The sequence below is a fragment of the Mesocricetus auratus genome, unplaced genomic scaffold, assembly GCF_017639785.1.
Source record: "Mesocricetus auratus isolate SY011 unplaced genomic scaffold, BCM_Maur_2.0 Super-Scaffold_100676, whole genome shotgun sequence".
Taxonomy (NCBI): domain Eukaryota; kingdom Metazoa; phylum Chordata; class Mammalia; order Rodentia; family Cricetidae; genus Mesocricetus; species Mesocricetus auratus.
This window is the reverse complement of record NW_024429266.1, coordinates 36,210,844-36,232,674: the sequence shown is the minus strand read 5'-3', so window position 1 is coordinate 36,232,674 and position 21,831 is coordinate 36,210,844. Positions and strand designations below refer to the sequence as shown.

Here is a 21,831-nt window from a genome sequence, read left to right as displayed (position 1 = left end):
GTCAAACAGGTTCTTCATGTAGTGTTCTTGACGTAAAATATTCTGCACAGATGACTCAAAGCCAAAGCATAATTGAAGTGGTAGCGAAATTCTCTGTCACACTTAGATTATGGTGTCACATTTTTCATAAGCCTCAGTTACTGAACATCTATAGTCAGTAAACATGAATTAATTAAGTGACAAGTCTACTGGTATTCAGAAACAATATAATTTTAAACCACAGAAAAAGAAAGATCTAAAGTTTTAGTTTTTGTTTGTTGTTGTTGTGGTGGTGGTGGTGGTGGTGATGGTGTGTGTGTGTGTGTGTGTGTGTGTGTGTGTGTGTGTGTGTGTATGTGTGTGTGTGTGTATTTGCAGAGCTGAGGAATGATCCCAGGGCCTCACACATGCTAAGCAAGCTCTCTACCACTGAGCTACACCCCCAGCTCCCAAAAGTTCAATTCTAATTTTTGTCTTTTCTGTTCTGATTCAATCTCCAACACCAGAGTAGGGGTGGGGGTAGGGGTGGGAGACAGGGATGATTCTTTTTGACATATAAGCATGCTATCATATTTTAAGATTTGTTTACATTTACTTATTTATCGTATGTTGTGCCAGAATACTCATGTGAGGCCAGAGGACAACTTTCAGGAGTCAGTTCTCTTTGTCACACTGTGAGTCTTCATGACTGACCTCAGGTGGTCAGGCTAGGCAGTAGGCATCTTTACCCACTGAGCCATCCCCAGTAATGTTGCAAGTTAGTCTAGGTCTCTGTAGCTGCACGGGAGGTGATAATATGTCTGGTTATTACTGGTTTTGTTCTGTTAAGGGTTGTTTTTGTTTTTATTTTAGATAGGGTTTCATTGTGTAGCACAAACCAGTAGCAAACTTATCTGCCTCAGCTTCCTGTGGCCCATCACATTCAGCTTGACAAATTATTGTTCTTTTTTTTTTTTTTTTTTTTTTTTTTTTTTGGTTTTTCGAGACAGGGTTTCTCTGTGGCTTTGGAGGCTGACCTGGAACTAGCTCTTGTAGACCAGGCTGGTCTCAAACTCACAGAGATCCGCCTGCCTCTGCCTCCCGAGTGCTGGGATTAAAGGCATGCGCCACCAACGCCCGGCTGACAAATTACTGTTCTAATTTCTCACAGAAGTGGTAAAAGTGAAGCCATTGCCATAGATCTAGTCAGACCCACTTCCAATATTCCAAGCTGCATGATAGAGTCGTCAGGAACAGGATGCTTCTTTTTCCTGTTGGGCCACGATATGCATTTAACGATTAGTCCATTCGCAGGCTGCTGTAGAAACTTGCTGGCTGTTCTCGTAGGCCGCTCCAACCCTCCTTAGAGATTCACATGATAGTCAAAGTTCTTACATGGTAAACACTCTCACGAGAGAAGATGAACTAGAAAGTCTGTTGGGGTGGAATGGCATCTCCGCACATGGTGTCACGGGAAGGCAGGATGCTCAAGCCTACAGCATTATAGGAAGACATCTCCTGCTAGGATGAAAAAGTTCCTTGCAGCTCTAAGATTCTGTAATCTCCTTGTAATCACCATGGAGAAATAAGATGCTGGGAGGTGCTCGGTCATGAGACAGACTGTATTTAGAGCTGATGGCGATAACGGAGTCCACCAAGAACCTGAACAATTTGTAGCTCCTGTCTTCTTATCACATATGCTCACTTCTCTAATCCCCCATTGTGTCAGGAGTATGGCCGAGACTTCTGACAACAGACATCTGGGTGCCCTCCTAAGAGGGAGAGCTGTGCTCCCTGATTTGAGTGGGATGGTAGATGACTTCTTTTTACTCTGAAAGGAAAAGAAGTTTTCAGTCAGTTAGATGTGTTTTTCCTCACAGCTCAAAAATTACACAATATTCAGCAAAATCTAGAAGCAGCCACTGACAGTTTTAGCCTTTCTCAAGATTCTCTTAGAACGTGACAAAACTTAATTTAAAAACTTCAGAAGATAAACAGCAGGAATTTTCTTCTTAAGATGCATGTATTAATTGGTTTAGGATTCATATTGTACTCTGTTTATAATGGAAACATTACTCACCCGCCCACTATCCAAGTTGATTTTCTAGCAAATAGATTGGTCCTACTAGTACCTAGTACCACACATGTACATTATCACTTAGATTGGGTTCAAGCCCATGGCTGTCAGGAAAAGGCAAGCTCCTGCCCACCCAGCTGCTGAGCCTGATCCAGTTTCACTGATATTTGCTGTGACAGCTTGAGTAACTAGTAAACCAGAGATAGAAAATGACCTTTCAAGACTATGCCATCAGCTGTATGTCATGGGGTCATATCTGTCTTTTCCATGGCTGTCTCCCTTGAGGCAGTATGGTATTAAAGCGCAAGAGACATTTGGGACATGGTTAATGAGTGGATTTATTGTCTATGCCATCATAGCTCCTGCTTCTCCTCCCCCCTTTCCTTATCTCAAGTCCTTTTTTCCAAAGGCACCTACTTTTAAACATTTCATATTCCGAGAAAGGTATTTTTGAGGAGGACTTTCATATAATTGGGATAGAAAAACGACTGTGAAAATGGTAAAATTAACAGACATTTTCTCTACAGAGGGGGAAAATTGTCCCAGGTCCTCCAATGATCCCAACATGAGACTCAATCCATTTCTAATGGAACTCACACGGCAGGTACAGTAAGGAGACCACAGGGAGCCCCCTAGAGTCCTTCACGCCTCTCACCTCGCAGCCTTTTCCAGGTGAGAACACCAACGCCAGCCAGGACAATGGTGAGGACTATGGTCCCAGAGATCATGTTCACCATTAGAAGAATGCTTTCTGATTCTGTAAGCAAAGGGGAAATACATCCAAGGTGCTTCTCCCACCTGCATTAACCGTGTCACTGTGATCATCAGGAGGTGCCACCATCATCTCAGCTCCCTCACCTCTGATGGCAAGTGGAACATGTGCCTGCACTATCTCCTACTCATTTGCTTATTTAGTCCCAAGACAGGCTTCCTCTGTGTAGCCCTAGCTGTCCTGGGACTCGCTCTGTCGACCAGGCTGGCCTCGAACACAGAGATCCGCCTGCCTCTGCCTCCCAAGTGTTGGGATTAAAGGTGTGCGCCACCATCACCCGGCCCTGCCCAGCTATTTTTAAAAATGCAATTTGTAATATAGTAAACAGCAACGGGATCACCCATACAAACGATAGCTGCTTGAGGTCCTCAGTAATTCATAAGAGTATGGAAGAGAGTGAGAACTAAACACTGAGAAACACTGATTGAAAAGAACTATGTTTGATCTTGAGAAATAGCTCAGCTTAGTTAAGAATAATTTTCTTTTTAATCTTAAAAAAAAAAGCTGTCCCACCACCTGGTGAGGCAGTGATCTAGCCTCAGTTCCTGGCAGGGTTCACAGCCTCCTATCTCGTTCCCCAGTCTCACTTCCCAGACAACCCACACGCTTACCCTGAGGGGCCTCAAGAACCATTTGGAGACCAGAATAAATGTCTTTGCTCTGAGGATCTAGATCAACCGACACCCACATTTGATAGGTTCCATCCCCACTGGGAAACACGCCTCCATAACCCACTCTTTTGGGCAATTCTTCCCCGTTTTCCATCCACGTCATGGAACTTTCTGGTGGGTAGAAGCCATGAGCTCTGCAGAAGAGAGTTGTAGTCCCTGGAAAAGTTTCCTTTCGACTTGTTCTGACCACTGGAGGCTCTAGAGAGAAGTAGGCACAGATAAGTGGTGGTGGGGGGAGTCTTGAGTACTGAAGATACAGTGTTCAAACACAGAACCAAGTGTGGGAGTTAATTTTCTTTGTTGCAAGAAATATCTAAAGCTGAGAGTGAACCAGAATCCAGATTCAACAGTAAATTTGGATTTTGCAGACTTCCTGCTAGGGAAGAGGTAAGGGAACCCATGGAGCTGGGCCACATTTTGTCTTCTAAGAGGAGAAAAGACATATAGCATCAAATATTTGAAGAGTGTTTTGGAGTTGTTAACTGTTTACTTGTGAAATATCCTTATGTGTTAAGGAAAAGTAAGCCACATCATGTGTAAATGATTGTCTTGATAAGTAATTCGCCAAGGGGTTGGGAGATTAGAAGGCAGTAGATCCCAATTCTTCTTTAAGTGACTATAAAAAAACACAGCTAACTCGTGTCATTGGGGGCTTTGAATAGCACCATGCTATCAGATTGGTATTCTGGTAGTTGTAATCAGATAAAAGCACATGCCATAGTTCATGTGCCCTCAGAGAAGCTATAGAGATGAATATTATATCTAACAACGATGAGAAAGGAAGAGAGGGAGGGGATATCATCTCTATGTCCAAAGATGGCCTTGAGCTCGAAGTCTTCCTGCCTCAGCCTCCTGAATGTTGGGATGACAGGTGTGCACCACCATGACCACCTCAGGGTGATCCATTGGTGAGCTTGCTTCCTCATGACTGACTACGTTCATTTTCTGTATGGTATTGTCTTAACGTTCCCAGCTCAGACTGGTCATGGAGCCATGTCAAAACCAACCGCACTTTCTGGAGGGCTTTCCTACTCATCTGTGAGATCTCCTCCTTATCTCCACCTCATTGTTTGACATTGTGGACACAGGGAAGAGTCTTTTCCCTGAGGCATGTAGGAAAGACTTTCCAACATTCAAGATAAATATACTGCTAAAAGAATTTTTAATTTCATTTTTTAAATTTATGCATTATTTATTTTTTTACTGTGCTTGCAAGAAATGACTCTACCTCCCAAGACATGGGTTTTGACCAAAGGCTGAGACACCACTATGACACTCAAGATAGGAAATGGGGACCACGTAAACGTAAGTCAAACTTTCCACATTCTTCCCACACAACCCAGGTTCCTCCTAGTTGATCCAAAGAGCTTTTGAGCCAGGACGAATCAACAGAATTAGTGACTTCTAAACCTCAATACTTAGTGACTTTGGTTGTGTCTTCCTACCCTTTGCCCAGCACTGTACTCAGGACAAGCAACTGGCCAGGTGACTTGCGGTAAATGCTACTGGTGTGCTTTGAATATAAAAATGTTCCTCACAGGCCTCATGTTCTAAATCCATGCTTCTAGATGTTGGTGTTATTTTGGGAGGTTCTGGAAGCTCTAGGAGGCAGGGCCCAGCTGAAGGAAGTAGGACCGTGTGAGGAATCCCTGGGGGCTGAATCTTGCCTTTGCCCTTCTCCCCACCTCTGCTTCCTGTGCACTGTGATGTAAACTGCTTCACCACACCCTTCCCACCAGGATGGGCCCAAACCTCTGAAATTGTGAGCCATCTTTCCCACTTTTAAGTTATTTGTTTCACTCATTCCGTTATAATAATGAAAAATTAGCCAACACAGCTAGGTATGTGGCAGACATACCCTAATCAGAAAGTAAATTCGTATTTCCCCTTTTCCTATCTGAAGAGATCCAGACTAAAATATCTTAGTGGTTAATGGTGGCCCTGATTGACCGTAGATTTCAACCATATCTAGGCTATCAGACATTTTCAGTCAGGCAGCAGTAATATTTAATATGTAAGAAGAACCCAAAAACTTAGCAAGCGTTTTCATCTATAATATTTTCACTAATTTCTATGAAGTGGGCACTATTACCCTATTTTACTCAAGACTGTGGCTTTGCTGGTCTACCTCCTAGAAGCTTCACTTTTTGCTGACAGGAGAGACTCCTGCCAAATAACAGCACCCTTTGAGACATAACTGTAACCCTCTATAGCATGGGCTCCTATGAAGTATTCATCTTAATTCCTCTTCTTCAGCCATCACTCAAACAGTGTGTAACAGCCAGTGTTTCTTTGTGGGCCCCCAGATCTAGCCCCTGACCCACTGTGGTCTGACTAGGCCTTTACACTATATCTCTAGAGCTGCTCTGTCCCTGGTTTGCAGCTGGACTGCCTCAGGCAAAGGGCAGCGAGCTACTTAGGTACCAACTTACCCCACTGCCGTCCTTCCCTGAGTCACATTCCTCCACAGTCACATCTTTCATGGTAAAGATCCCCTTTCCACACGCCAACTCCTACTGGGCTCTGACAGCGATGTCTTCTCCTCTCCCTGCCCCTCAGATCATGCTGCTGCAGTGGTGTTCCCATACTGGACCTCTTATGACTCCTCACCACCCCTTCCTGGGATCCCCACTAGGCCCCTTGTAAAGGATCCCTGGTTAGACCATGTTGGCTGTGCCATTAGTTCTTGCCAGAACTTTGTTGCCCAGTGAAAACCTTTGAAGCTTGTTCTGATGGTTAGCTAAAGAGGCCACATACAATCCGACTCAGACCAGTCACAGTTCTTTCGTGGTTTATCTATTTAGGCAGCAAGTGCTCAGAGACAGAAGCCTGACTTGTGGAATGGAGAAGCCATGAAAGTGTGACGTTTGTGCTGGTAGTTTCAACCCCCCTCTTCCACCCCCATGAAGAAAGGCATTCAAATATTGGTTTTGGTTTCTTAGGTCCCCATGCTGCTCTGATTCCTGTTTTCAAGTAGGATCCGCCCAAGCCTGTTAGAAATGGGCTTGTTTGGGCAGTGGTGGCACACACCATTAATCCCAGCAGAGGCAGGCGAATCTCTTTGAGTTCAAGGTCAGTCAGATCTACAGAGTGAGTTCCAGGACAGCCAGGATTACACAGAGAAACCCTGTCTCTAAAAAATAAAATCAGTTATTAAGGGGTGGAGAGATGGCTCAGAGGTTAAGAGTACTGGTTGCCTTAGTGGAGCCCAATCTATATGGAGAGATACCTTGTCCAGACTAGACACAGGGGTGCTGGGTGTGGAAAGTGGCCTTGGTCTTGCCTCAACTAGATGATGGGACAGACTTAGTAGACTTCCTAGGGGAGGTCTTATGCTCTCCATAGAGCAGATGGGAGGAGAGGGGGAGTGGGGTGAGTGGGAGGAGAGGAAGGAGGGGGAACTGGGATTGGAATGTAAAAAATAGATTAATAAAAAATGTTATTAGAAAAAAAAATTTTTAAAGAGTATTGGTTGCTCTTCCAGAGGTCCTGAGTTCAATTCTCAGCAACCACATGGTGGCTCACAACCATCTATAATGAGATCTGATGCCCTCTTCTGTTGTGCTACACAACAGAACACTGTATACATAATAAATAAATAAGCCTTTAAAAAAAAAAAGAAAGAAAAGAAATGGAGTTGTTAAGTGCAACCACTGAACCTATGATAGGTATTCTGCAAGTAGGGAGGAAAGCAATCGTGAGACTCTAATCATCTGCCTGCAAAGCTTGTACATTTTGATGGACAACACACACTTACAACCATGGTCCAGACCCCTCCTCTCTACCCGGGTTGGCCCCGGCTCTGAAAAGTCCCTCCAGCTGGACATTACTCTCATGGGAAAAGGTCTATAATGTCCAGGGATTGCCTGAAACATTTGAATCATCCCATCAAACACGAAACATTCTGGATTCTGCTGAAGTTGACCAGTAGGACCATGTATTTATGGCAGAAGACGAGCTGTGTATCCAGAAGATGAGCTGTTAATCCCCAAGTAAGGGAAAGCCAGTCTTTGTAAGCTCCTCTTCACACCCTTTTCCCTCACACCAGGATTGTGTGAACCCTTACTTCTTAAATAATTTGCAACAACTGTCCCACTCTCAAAAGCTTTGCCCATCCTCTCCCTGACAGGAGACGGAGGACTTTTCTTGATAGAGGTGCCCTTGGAGGCACCACATTCTGTCAAGAAAAGTGGAACTGCTAAGGCTTGTCACGATGCTGCTAAAAATATAACTGATGAGAGTTCTCTTGGGGGTTCACAGGTCAGAACAGTCCAACCAAGAGATGGATTTCAGCACAGGATGAGTATCACCTGCAGAAGAAGTTAGACACGAAGTCGGTTTTTCTAGGGATGTGAGAACACAGTTCTCTCTTCTCTTTACCTATTCCTTCTAGGGTGTCTTTTCCATACTCCAAGAACCTCTATAGCCAGGCAGTTCTTTTAGCATTGCAACTCCTGCAGATTGGCCTCCCACGTCCACTTGGTGATGTGAGCCACAATATCTACAGCCAGGAGAGGGTGTCTTTATTGAAGACGATGAAATCTTGTCCATCATATGCATATTGGAGAAACCTGTGGCATTACCATTTTTCAACAACTCGCAGCCCATCGTTTTCTGATAAGTGTGAAGCTGTGGAAGAATGGGTGAAAGCAGAGACGGGGCTTCACGGATGATGCAACTGGAGCATGGTGGGAAGCATTCTTTGCTCTGGAAGACATCACCACACAGGCCCGTATATTTGGGTTCTGGAAGGTTCCTGTTTTGCAGACCCATCTACTAGCAGACATTGATGGGGTACTTACTGCATACCAAAGGGTCACGATGATGCCTGCCTTGGGGAATTATCCAATCTTTGGAATGATTCATTGACAAACTCCCTAGCTTTTCTGAATGCAGTATAGGAGCAAGAGATATGCAGAAGCCAGAAACATCTCTGGGACAATTTATATAGTATGTTTCCGTGCAGAAATAAGCAAATTAGGAAGTCTAACCGTCAGAGAATGAGACCCAAGATGGGAAAATTTAAAATGATAAAGGAGAAAATTGTTGAATGCCAATGGGATAGGAATATGGGGTCAAGGGACAATGGGTTTTCATAGAAGGATAGTGTAGAAGAGCCACAGAGAAGATGGTGGGGTCTGAATTCCACCCACCTGATTTTCTGGGTTTTGCCAAGGACTACAGAGAATATGAGCAACTGGTCACATTAGCCATTGGCGGCCTACAATCCTTCTTCTGGGGAGTAAGCTAGAAGCTCTCATCTGCTGCAATCATGCCTGAGTGGCTGTAGTGCCTCTGTAGGTGACTCAGCTCCATCTTGAACGTCTGCGGCAGCTCCTCAGCAGCTGAGTGTACCTCTCCCAGTGATCAGGTCCCAGGTTCTCCGCCATCCATGGAGCCCTTGGCTCCTTCTGTCGAGTGACGCCATCCTATGTAGTGATAGGATATGAGTCTACGTGCCCAACAGAGATAAAATCAGGGACTCCAGGGCCAGGATCCGAAACAACCAAACAAAAATATCTCAGAGAGTGAGTTCCTGAGGGGGAGGCAAAGAAAGGTGATGGGAGTCACAGGTGACAGAAAATATTAACTGCATTCTTCTGAATCCCTATACTAATGTCCTCGAACGGTACTTACTGGCATCCATCCATCCCATTGTTTTCACCCATACGAGAATAGAATTCTAGGAGTTATGACCTGGAAAATCCTTCAGCCCTGTGACCAAGGATGAAATTTACAGGTAACTTCAACTGTGAGCAATATGCAGTGTGATACCCTGGTCTTGGGTGAAGGACCAAAGACCATTCACCAGGCTGGAGAAGGGGGATAATGCCTGAAGCCCGAAGAACCTCTGAGGAAAAGAAGACCCTGCCAACCCAACCCTCTTGCATTACCACTAAAGTCTCTGGGTTGATAACGAGAACTCTCATCCTATCCCCTTCTCTCTACACACTCAGGGGTGCACACCCCTTTTCTCGGATTAGACAGAGCTAGAACAGCAATTAAGACTTAGGCTTCCCGGGGAAAATCCTTCCCAAAGCACATTGCGTTCCTTGCTGTACTGAACCACTCCTCTTATTATTTTTCTACTTTTTTTTTCTGTCATGAGAAAATTGTGATCATCACCAAGGGTTAAAAGTAAATTGAAATGAAGCCATCCTCTCCACCCACCATGAACTCTCAGGTTGTCTAAGAAGTTCCGGGCATGGTGGAGATAAGCAAGACGGTTTCAAAGTAGCATGATAGGGGCCATCATGTCTATGTGGCCTTGGGTAATCCTTTGCAGAGAAGGCAACATCTTGGAGGGGATCTCAGGTTCAGCAAGAGGTGAATAGGCCAAGGGGAGAGAAGGCAGTGGGAGTTGGCAGAAGCATGCATGCTGGCTCAGAGTCTTGTTCTCATTCTCCCTGGGACCCATCTGGTGCCTCTACAGGTACAAGTCATGACTTGCACTTAGCTGCCCTTCTAAAATGACACTTCACTATATAGGGATGTTGCTGACAGATGTAAAGTCAGTAATTCAGAACAGGGAAGACAGGGAGAGTCCACTCCCCTTCATAGAATGTCAGGCCTTGTGACAAGTTGTTCCTTATCAGAATATGTTGCCCAGATGTTCAAAGATTTAATATAACTACTAAGGTCGAATCATTTGGGAAGACTAACGTTCTACACACATGGCAATTTCATACCATTTGCTCTGGTCCCTTTCTTGCTCCAATAATTATGAAATCTGGTTTGGTTCTTCCCTTTCCATGAATCATCAGATTAGTCACTTGAGCTGAAATCTATGGTCTAGAATTTGGCCCTTTGTCCAGATGGGCCAGTCAAGCTGCTTCTCAAGGGGCATTTGCTGTTTATTCACATCTTCTAGGCGTTGCTGAAGAGCCAATCCAAACCAACAGGCAGCTCTCACACCAGTGCTGGCTGCTTCACTGTCCTGAGCTTTGTCCCTTAAGATCGGTACAGTAGCTCTTTGAGAAACATCTAAGGAAAGTTACTGTGTTATAAAACAATTGAACACGTGTTTTCAGGCATTCATCCATGGAGAAGATTTATGCTTATTGACTATCTACCACAGGCAAGATATAAGGCAAAGTAAGAAAGAGAAAAATGAATCAAATACCAATTCTTCCCTCCAGGAATTAACAGTGTAACTGGGAAACAAAGTTTGCAATATAAAAAAGCACTAGCGTTGAAAGAGGGGCACCATTGGAGTTCAGTCAGAACAGGAACCCTGCACTCACAGAAGTGATCCATTGAGAAATCCCCCAAAGGCCAGGTAGTAGTGGTGTACGCTTTTAATACCAGCACTTAGGAGGCAGAGGAAGGTGGATCTTTGAGTTTGAGGCCAGTCTGGTTTACAGAGTGAGTTCCAGGACAGTCAGGGTTACACAGAGAAACTACCTCAAAAAAGAAAAACAAAAGAAAAACCAAACAAACAAAACCAGAAATCTCCAAGGAGGTGAAGACAATTTATCTGGGCCTTCAATGAGTCCTAAAGGACAGCAGGTACCTCTATCATAACTCTTAGAATTGCATTAATTTATTGAGCAAGTACCCTGTGTTTGGTATCATACTAATGAGAAACATAGTTTTGTTCATTCCTCACAATAATTAAATAAAACAAAACATAACATGGTCTCATGTACCCCAGACTGGCTCAAACTCTCTATGTAGGCAAGAACGACCTTGAACTTCAGATTCTCCTACCTCTGTTTCCCAACTGTTGGGGTCGCAGACATGCATCACCAAATCTGGTTTTATGTGACAGTGGGGATTGAACCCAGGACTTTGCACAAGCTAGACAAGTATCTTTTGGGCTACCTATCAGCCCTCCTGATAACCCTTTAAAGTAGATCCCATACTTCCAATTCCGCAGATGAAAAGCGTGGAGAGATTAAGTAAATACATTGTTCAAAACTCTGAGGTTGTCCCAGTCTAAATTAAGTAAGGACAACCTCAGAAGCCGTGATGAAAGAACCAGGAATCAAAATCTGATCCCTCATAGAGGGATCTTCTCTGCCTACCACTACCCAGCTCTGCTTAAGAGAGAGGCACTTCCCCAGTAGAAGACAGCACAGCCTTCTAGACCCTGGATTATCAGTGCTCTCTCCTGCCCCCTTGTGTCAAACATGTTTCAGTCTCTGATTTTCCAGTCCGAAGGCCCACACTCCACATCTTCCTCAGGTTCTGGTCTGATAGTCATGTAACAAAGACTGCTTTATTGTTGCCCTGTTCAAGCAACCCAATGCCTTAGTAAGGTAAAAATGATTCCTGATGACTACTTTTTTGGTTTCCGGGTGTTATGGGAGTGAAGAGAGAAGTAGATGGTTGTAATTTTAGTTAAAAGTGCCTGTGGACTCTCCTCAAAGCATACAATGATGTTGAGGGATCTACATTTAGCTGGGATCATTGGTCCTCTCTCCAGGCAACTGTCAAGTGACAGGGTGTTATGGTGAGCCTAAAAAGTGACAAATGTGACAGTCTGACTTCTTAGCCACTGTTTTAATTACTTTTCTTGTCTCTGTGGGAAAATACATGATAGAAACATAAGGAAGAAGGACTTAAGTTGGCTCACGGTATAAAGGGGTACAGTCCACAATTGTGGGAAGGCAGGGTGGCGGGGCTCACTCTGGTCTGCGTTTGACAAACCTTGTGGTACAGTTCCCTCCGTCTCTCAGGGTCAGGGAGCAGAGGGCTCAGGCTAGAAGTGCCCTGTACTATAACCCTTAAGCCCTGTGAGATGACATGTGTTATCTAGGCTCTCTCCAAAGGCTGAAATCTTCTTGAGAGACACCGCCAACTGAGCAGCTAATGCTTAAATAGACGAGTTTGGGGGTACATTTCACATTTAAACACAGCATTCCACCCTGGCCCCACAGGCTCATGGTCATTTCATAATGCAAGATGCATTTTACTACTGTAAAAGTTCCCAAAGTCCTAAGAGTTCCAACACTGATCAGAAGTCCAAAATCTTGGATCTGAAGAGATGGATCAGTAGTTAAGAGCACTTGCTGCTCTTGCCGAGGACCCAAGTTTGGTCCCCAGTGACACAAAACAGTTCAAGACTGTAATTGCAATTCAAGGGGATTCAGTGCCCCTTTCTGGTCTCCCATGCGCACAGCACACATGTGATACATACACATACATGAAGACAAACATTCACCTATAAAATACAAATAAATATGTCTTTTAAGAAAAATCCAAAGTCCAAAAGAATTTCCCCAAGGATCAGGAAATCCTATAACTGTGAACCTCTACGAAACAAAAGCCAAATGCATTCTCAAAATACCCTGGCATAGAGTAAATCTGGTCATTCTGAAGGGGAGGAACAAAAGGACAAAACAGGACTGAAGCAAGGCTAGCTAGCAGTTTTAGCCAGGTCAACAAAGTTCATCTGTTGTGCGGTCCAAGCAACCCAACGCCTTAATAAGATAAATATGTTTGTGATTCCTGGTAACCAGCCTTGAGATTTCAGGCATTGTGGGAAGAAGGGACAGAAGTAGATAGTTGTTAGTTTTCAGTTCCGTGTCTAGTACCTAGGGATTGTAGTATCATCATTTGTGTTCCAGTAGATTTGGGGAGTCGAACCTATACAGCTCTTCCAACAGTGGTATGCTTGGTCTTACTCTTGCTTACAACTTTCTAAAGTGAATGTCCCATAGTCCTTCAACATCCTGGGATCTTTATTGTATCTTATGCTTCACCCTCACTGGTCCATGCATAGTCCACTCAGGAGCTCCATGCAGGAATCCTCCCCTTCTATGCAATGCCTAGCATCAGTGGCTTTCTAGGACCTTGATGCAAGCCTCTTTAACCTGATAACTATTGTATTGTGTGTGGTTGCAAAGCCAGCACCATATGGATGCTGTTGTTAAGTTCTGCTGCTAGCTTGAGATGTCTCCCTTTCAACATAGCTCTGGTGATGTCTAAGCACTTGCGTAGCTGAACCTGAGAAAACATTTCCCTAAGTGGTCCTGTTGGAATGGGGTGGGTAGAACCTTTGATGAGTGAGATCTTGCCTTCAAGAAATCTTACCATTTCTATTCACCTTATGCAGAATGTGAGATTTTTTTCTTTAATTGTACTAATGCCTTTATTAACTATCCTAGCTTTTCCACAGTTGCTTTGACCACAACTATACTCATGTTCCTTTCCTTCTCAAAGCAGACACTTTTCAAATATTTCTTCTCTACTTTCTGTTGTCTATCATGTAATATGGCTAAAAGCATGGGATAGTAATGGCCATAGTCTGAATGCTGTGTTGACTGGAAATTTTCTTCACCAAACAAATTGGTATGTTACTTCTAAATTCAGCCTCATTTCGACTTTCAGGACACAGGAAGAACATAGATTCTTTGCCTGAATGTAACACAAATGTCCGCTAGTACAATTCCTGATAAAGTCCTGTTTCCATCTGAAACTCATGAGCAAATATTCCCTGTCCTTGCTTGTATCAACATTTGGTCTTCCACACTTCTGCCGGAACATCCCACGAAGTTATATTTACAGTAGTCTAAGGTTCCGCTAGCCCATAGCTCTAAACCTTTTCATATTACTCTTTCACATCACTCTGCAAGTCCTACAAACTACACAGCTAGGTCTGCCATCATAATGACTCCACCTCTGGTACCCATATTCTGTATGAGTTCCTTTTCTCATTGCTGTGGCATGATACTTGATCGGCAGAAACAACTTAAGGCAGGAAGGATTTATTTGCATAATTTTAAGGGATTATAGTGGAGGAGGCATAGAAGCTGGGATTAGTCTGGTTAGGGAGGGAGGACACAGAACACTATCCACACATTACACAGTCAGGAAGTATTGGGCTTGGGATAGAAGCAGGGTCAACTCTTATACCTATACCTCTCAACTGTTGCCCCCACAGCCTTAAGCCTGCAAGCTAAGTCCCATGTCGAAAAGCTCTACAATATCCCAACAGTGCCACCATCTGGAAACCAAATGTTCAAACATATAAGCCTGTGAGGAATACCTATTGAAACCATAACAGCTACTCTCTCATGGTTACTTGTCTTAGTTAGGGTTTTTATTGCTTCCATGAAATACCATGACCAAAAAGCATATTAGGGAGGAAAGGGCTTCTTTGACTTATACTTCAGCATTTCTGTTTACCACTGAAGGAAGTCAGGACAGGGACTCAAGCAGGGCTAGATCTCGGAGACAGGAGCTGATGCAGAGGCCATGGAGGAGTGCTGCTTACTAACTTGTTCCCCATGACTTGTTTAGCTTGCTTTCTTACAGAACCCAGGACCACCTGCCCAGGGATGGCACCACCCACCATGGCTGGCTACTCCCCATTGATCACTAAATGAGAAATGCCTTATAGCTGGATCTCATGGAGGCATTTCTTCAACTGAGGCTCCTTTCTCTCTGATGACTCTAGATTGTATCAAGTTGACACACAAAACCAGGCAGTACACTACCCTTTCAAAGGTTACCAAGATCTCATTTCACATAAGTATTATCCTTTTCTGAATTTCCAGTAAACATAGTCCTAGATGCTATGGATACAATAATGAACAAATCAAAGTCCCAGTTCTCTGAGATAATTTCTAGAAGGGATATTGCCAATCAACACATATATGCAAGGTCAAGTGGTAATAAATTATATAATGAAAGCTAAAGCCAATATGTTAAAGGGACTGGAAAAGGCTTCTATGGCCAGATAATACTGAACAGAGTTACGTCTTTAGTGAAGGAGGAGTCCCCAGGCAAAGACCCTTCCAGACAGCTAAGCCCAAATCCTTGAGGGTGCATGCTTTCCATACTGGAGGAATATCAAGGAGATTGCTGTCATGCTCTACGGAGGGAAGGAATGAGTGAGCTGATATGCTTTTTCCCCCTTCCATACACCCTGGAATAAAAATAACCACATGTATTGTATTTCCCAGAAGAATCCCAATTTTATTAATATTATTATTGTTGTTGTTGTTGGTTTTCATTATTTATTTATTTGGTTTTTCAAGATAGAGTTTCTCTGTGTAGCTGTTCTGGAACTTCCTCCAGAGATCAGGCTGACATCGGCCTCACAGAGATCTGCTTCCTGAGTCCTGGGATTCAGGGCATGTACCCAGTGAATCATACTCTTTAAATGATACATTGAAGTTGTAACAAAATGTGATTTGACATATACACTCTTAAAAGATTGTCTCTAATGTAAACTTAGATGTCAGAAATAATGCCCTTTGTCATCTGTCTCAATTTGGACTTCATAAAATAAAAGCATTTAAAGAGTCATGTGTTTGATCCTTAATCTAGACCTCTTCCCTCCAATTTTCAGCAATCCTCTGGGGCAAGAGGATTGTAGTCAAGCAAGAATAGGCAGCTGTTCTGCCTAGTTAAAAGAAAAATCTATAAATTAGCTGAATTTATCAGATTTAGATACATTCAATGTCACCTATGAAGAAGGGGTCCTTAAGGCAGTGAAATATTGTCTTGGAAAAATTTCTCCTGCATGAACCTGGGCAAGAGCTCCATGGAAACAGACTGAAGTCAATAAGGTGTTTTTGTTGTGTTTTATTTTTTAGCAAATGTCTATATTTTCTCATGTTAACTCTTGGAACTCAAGATCATTTCTAAGCAGATAGTCTACAAGCATATCTTCTAACACTAGCACAACTGGCTTATCTGTGACCAGTCCTTGTCTCGGAAGCCTCATTCATAAAGTAGATTGCTGTAGCGGGCTGACACATCTATTAAATTATTAATAACACCAAGTGACTCACTGTGATCTTAACAAGATGAAACACACATACTATATATGGCTGTACAATGGAAATCTCATGTACCATGTCCCAAGTTTGATTACAGCAACACACATCATCAGTTCAGCTGAAGAGAAGAGCAAGAAGAGTTGTGAACGCACCCAATACTCACTTTTACATAAATTCTGTCCCTACAGTAGACCAAGGTGTCAAACTCGAACTCATTATCATTGTCCAAACTTACTGTAACTCAGGCAGGTGATTTCAATGCTTTAGGAGTGTGACTTTGAAACATGAGGCCTTGCAGGAAGCATTTACGTGCCAGCTGGGAACTTGATAGGGTCACAGAAACAAAAGGAAAACAGAGCTGTCTCTTCCTGCCTTTAAGGGGAGCAGCTAGCTGGGCGTTGGTGGCGCACGCCTTTAATCCCAGCACTTGGGAGGCAGAAGCAGGCGGATCCCTGTGAGTTCAAGGCCAGCCTGGTCTACAGAGTGAGTTCCAGGACAGCCTCCAAAACAATACAGAGAAACCCTGTCTCAAAAAACCAAAAAAAACAAAAAAAAAAAAAAGGAGGGGGGAGCAGCTCAGGGAAGATTTTGGGGGAAGAGAGTTAGAGGACTGAGTACAGGAGCTATGGGAGCATAATGAAGGAGCAGGAGTGAGAGATCACTCATGGCCTATGCAGCTTAACAGAGAGGCATGCTGAAAGTCAGAAGGGAAGTATCTAACATTTCTGGGAATTATGTCTCAAACATTCTGGTTTTTCTTCCCCATATCCTCCATCCCTCTATGGAGTAGAAGTATCTATTTATGGGTAACTTTGGGTGCAAATACCAAGTAGACCTTAAGCCATTTTCCATAAATCCACCATCCCTTTCCCATCGTTGTCCTCAAAGCTCGTTTAGTGAGAGTCACAGCAGGAAACAGCCTTCACCAGATAGATCCCATGGAGAGACATAATGAAGGAACTATTTAAAAAAAACACTTTCACCCCTAAAGTCGAAGGGAAACGAACAGCAAATAAGAGTTACTGAAGCCCATAAAACTGTAAAGAAGGATTTTCAGGAAAAGGAAAACAAAACAACCTCCATTGCAGGGAGTTATAGCTACTGCCAGAGACTCATAGAAAGAAGGGAGGCGCCAGCAAGGTGCACTCCAGTCTCTTTTCTCTGTGTTCTGGCCGCTCTTCTTCTAGGCCTGGACTGAAGGTGGAAGGCCTGGATTGCTATGTGAGCTCTGCCACTCTCCCTTAAGCCAGAGAAAATTCTAACCTCGTCCGCCCCCCCCGTGTGTGTGTGTGTGTGTGTGTGTGTGTGTGTGTGTGTGTGTGTGTCTGTGTGTGTGTGTGTGTCTGTGTCTGTCTGTCTCTCTCTCTTCCTTTCTTTCTTTTAGGTGGGGTCTCATTATGCCGCCCAAACCGGCCTCAAACTCACCGTTTCCCTCTCCAAGCCTCTAGAGTAGCTAGGCTCACAAGCGTGCATCACCACACCCAGCTGGTGTAGGCTTCAGATCATCTGGCATACGCCGAGCTATCAATCACAATTTGTAGAGTTATTACACAGATGATGTGAAAGAGCTCCTTCCTGGCATGCACATCAGTCAGTGGCTGAGGTGGTCTGGTCTGAGTTCTGGAACTCTCCTCCGAACCTTTAGAAGCACCAGTACCAACTAGAAAGCAGATGCTCAGGCAGAGAAAACAGGCAACTGCTGGCAACGAAAGGTCTTTAAACTGCGAAGAACTTTAGGGGTTTTGTTTGTTTTTGCTTTTCTATTTTAATTTTTATTTATTTTTATCCACATTGGTATTTTCTGTGGTGATACCTTGCATAAATAAAGCCTGTTTGGGGGTCGGAGAATGGAGCTTGCTACTAGCTAACCACAGAGGTCTGGAGTTCAGTTCAGATAGGCAGGAAGTGACATAGCTGGGTATTAACAGTATATAAGTAAGGACAAACAGGAAATCACTCTCTTCTCTGTAGCGACGCTGAGTAGATGCAATGTAGACCCTAGTGGAATAAGAAGCCCGGACTTTTTCTCCGGTAAGATAAGGCCACAAGGAAATACAGGGATTATTAGAAAATGGGTGAATAATTAAGACTGAGCAAGCCAATAAGAAGCCCAAGTTGCCAGTCAACAGCTTATATAACTAATATAGTGTCAGCGTGTTTCTTTGGGGCAGAGAAGGGCAGTGGGACCTAGCCGGGGCAAAAGAAACATTCATGTTACAGTTTTCCCTACGTGTATGTCTATGAGGGTGTAGGATCCCCTGGACCTGGAGTTACAGACACTTGTGAGCTGCTGCCATGGGGGTGCTGGGAATTGAACCCGTGTCCTCTGGAAGAGCAGCCAGTGCACTTAGCCACTGAACCATCTCCCCAGCCCCAGAACTTTTTTTTTAATTAATGAATATTTCCTATGCCCAGCAAACAAGTTCAGAGCCATGGCTTTATCTTTCTTGTATTCTTTGTCACAGGTAGTGTAAGGATTCAAGCATTATGCTGGTCTACCCCTGATACCTGACAGAATGCACTCAGGCAGTACTCTGGTCAGCCCAGGCTTCCAGGTACAAAGGACCCTTTTAAAAGACAGACTCCCTGGCTTGGCGATGGTAGTGAACACCTTTAATCCCAGCACTCGGGAGGCAGAGGCAGGCAGATCTCTGGGAGTTTGAGACCAGTCTGGTCTATAAGAGCTAGTTCCAGGACAGCCTCCAAAGCCACAGAGAAACCCTGACTCGAAAAAAAAAAAAAAAAAAAAAAAAAAGACCGACTCCCTACCCACTTACACTGTCTTGCTCTCTTGCTCTCGTTTGTCCCCTCCTCTCTCCCCTTCGTCTCGTTCTATCTCTCTTTGCCCCCTCTCACCCCCTTCTTTAATAAACTCCATAGTTAATGAATCTCTTGGTTTGTGTTCCATCGAGAGTTGGATATTTAAGCAAAAGAGCAACATTTTGGTGTACGAGACTCAGTAGGTTTTCCTGGCAATTCCTCCTGCCTGTGGCAGTCTGAGATGCTGGGACCCTGTAACCTTCAACTCCGTCACTTTCCCAACCAAGGATCTCTGGATTCTTCCATCTACCACTGACAAGTCTGGTAAGCCCACCCCTTCCTACCTCTGCCCATGCTCCCATGAGTTAGGACTCGTGCACGTACTGAGACTGTGGTCTCTCGCCTTTTTGACCCAGTCAAAAATCCCAGTACTGGGTGGCCGCATGTCTCTCGGGCTCCTGGATCCCTGGTCCCTGATTTGTGCTTGAGGGATCACAAAGTCAGTTAGTGCCTTTGGCATCTGATCCTCTCTTACTGTCTGGGACGCTGGAGATTATAGGCTTTGGATCTTCTGTACCTCTCTCATGGAAGCGCCCCCCCCCCCATATCAAACCATGTGCCCGCTATTGGCACCCTACATTGTACCAGTGATCCATGGTTGGGAGTGTGGCCTCTATTCTTTCTCACTTGTCTGTTTCCCTCCTCTTCCCGGCATGCTAAAATTCTCCTGCCTGCCACAGAGGAGTCCTGCCGCTTCCCATCATGGCTAAGCCTGTCTCAGGACGGGAACCCCCTTCCACCTGGGAATATCCTGCTTCGCTAGAACTCTTATGCTCCTGTTCGAAATGTCTGTCACTCTCCTGTCTGTCCTGTCTCTGCTTCCTTCTACCGCCGTTTCTTTTCCATGCAGATGCCAGTGGCTCACGGTGGCCCGGCCTGAGGCAGCGTCTGCTCAGGATGCTCTGAGGATTTTTTATTTTTCATTTTTTTCCCCCATGAATGAGGTTTTCAGGTTTTGTAGCCCAGCACTGTCCACAGACTGGTGCATTCGTTCCTCAGACCTATGGTGGTCTTGGATGTTGTGCCCCTTGGACTCCAGTGTCTTTTTGTTTTGTAGTGACCAGTCCCCCATTTTAGCAGCCATTACAGGCTAACATGTGCTTGTATGACCTTGCAGCTCCTGTCCTGGTCACTAAGGTCAGATGCCTCCTGACAAGGAACCAATCAGAAGTTAGCTGGCGGGGCTGTGGACAACAGTGACCTGCAGAGCATAGCAACCGCCCTGGGAGGGCCTATGGGCCATAACAACCAGATGACCAATCAACACAGGGCAGGTGGTCCAAAGTTGGAAGCGCACCAACCCTAAGACTGTTTCATACCCCTAGACACTCCCCTCACACTGCCCTTTAAGATCCCTGCCTCGAATTTACTTGAAGTCTTTCTCTAGCCATCCACCATGGTGGTGGGATGAGGGGCCCAAGCTTATGGGTTTAGCTTGTTAAGTAACTTCAATAAAAGACGCTTTGCTTTTGCATCGAAATGGAACTCTTGGTGATTTTGGGGTTCAGAATTTGGGCACGACAGTTTCACACATCTTTCTGCCTTACTCATGGAGAAAAAAGTCAACAAAGTTGTATCTTAAAACTTTCTAACTTCTGCCAGCAGATGGGAACGTGATTATGGAAGCAGCCATCTTGATTGACCATATGGACTAGCTATAGGCCGGCGCACTGTATGGGTTATTCCCTTCCCTTGGCCTATGCAAAGGGACAGTCTAGCCCACTTCTGCCGACTTTTTGCCTTTTTGTTTTGTTTTGTTTTGGTCTCTAATTTCTTATTTCTTTCACTGGCTTTGCATGGCTTGTTTATGGAATAGTGTAGCTTTCAGGGCCCAGTCGGGGACACATATCATACAAATCCTTGCCTGCTCCATCTGCTTTCCTGCCACTGGCAGTTTTAAGTCTACTCTGTATCTTTAAATGTTCTGTCTGTTTGCTGCAACATGAGAAGCAGAGATCACACTCTGGTTCTTCTTACTTTCACTCAGTCCTACTTGATTTATCTGCTTGTCTCTGTACATGTGACTTAAATTTAACTTTATATGTAAATGTAAACTAACACTATATGCAACTTAAATTCAACTGTGTTAAGTCTCAAATATTTCTAAATTGTTATATATCTTTACATGATGGCAAATATTTAAGGTTATAACGGTCTATTTCAAATTAACAAAATATTTGCGCCACCCAGTCCTTCCTATAAGTTGTTTACAAAGGTTAAGCTTCTATTACAAAAGGCAATTTTTCTCTACTTCGTAGCCATACTAACCTATAGCCATAAAAATTAATTACAGGTTCGTGTTCCATCGTGCATCAGAAATTTAAACAAAAGAACAACAGGTAGTCCTTGGAGGAGGAGGAAAAATATCTATTAACCTGAACAACAGACCCATTGCACTGTTCTACACTCTCTGAAACTCACTACAGTCCTATGAGAGTCACTGCTAGAAAAGAGGAGAAACAAGGAAAAGAAGGGTATAGTAGAAAAGTAAGGAGGCAGCTCTCAGAGGGAAAGTAAGGAAGTTTTCCAGAATGGTTTGCACACACACACACACACACACACACACACACACACACACACATACGCACGCACGCACACACGCACATCTGGACAACAGGTCAGCTGGTCCATCACCCTTCAAGTCTTGGGTATAATGGATCTGCTGATTTGCCCCTGGCCTTTTGTAGTTTGCACAAGTTTAGGAATTAGCCATTGTGCTTCAGTTTTGAATTTGGGAGTAAAGGGAGCTGGGATACTTACAGGCATGGCTGTTCTGAACCAAGAGTACTGTGAGGAGAG

At 44.1% G+C, this 21,831-nt stretch overlaps 1 protein-coding gene across 1 annotated transcript; it reads right to left on the bottom strand.

Moving 5' to 3' along the window:
- Nucleotides 1–1,048: 1,048 nt before the first annotated feature.
- Nucleotides 1,049–8,883, bottom strand: LOC101826362 (major histocompatibility complex class I-related gene protein). Its single transcript, XM_040739205.1, is given in 9 exon segments — nt 1,049–1,789; nt 2,691–2,792; nt 3,419–3,676; nt 7,859–7,911; nt 7,913–7,982; nt 7,985–8,044; nt 8,047–8,107; nt 8,747–8,811; nt 8,814–8,883. Coding segments are annotated over 9 exon segments (783 nt in total). The 5' UTR covers nt 8,869–8,883; the 3' UTR covers nt 1,049–1,730.
- Nucleotides 8,884–21,831: the final 12,948 nt, after the last annotated feature.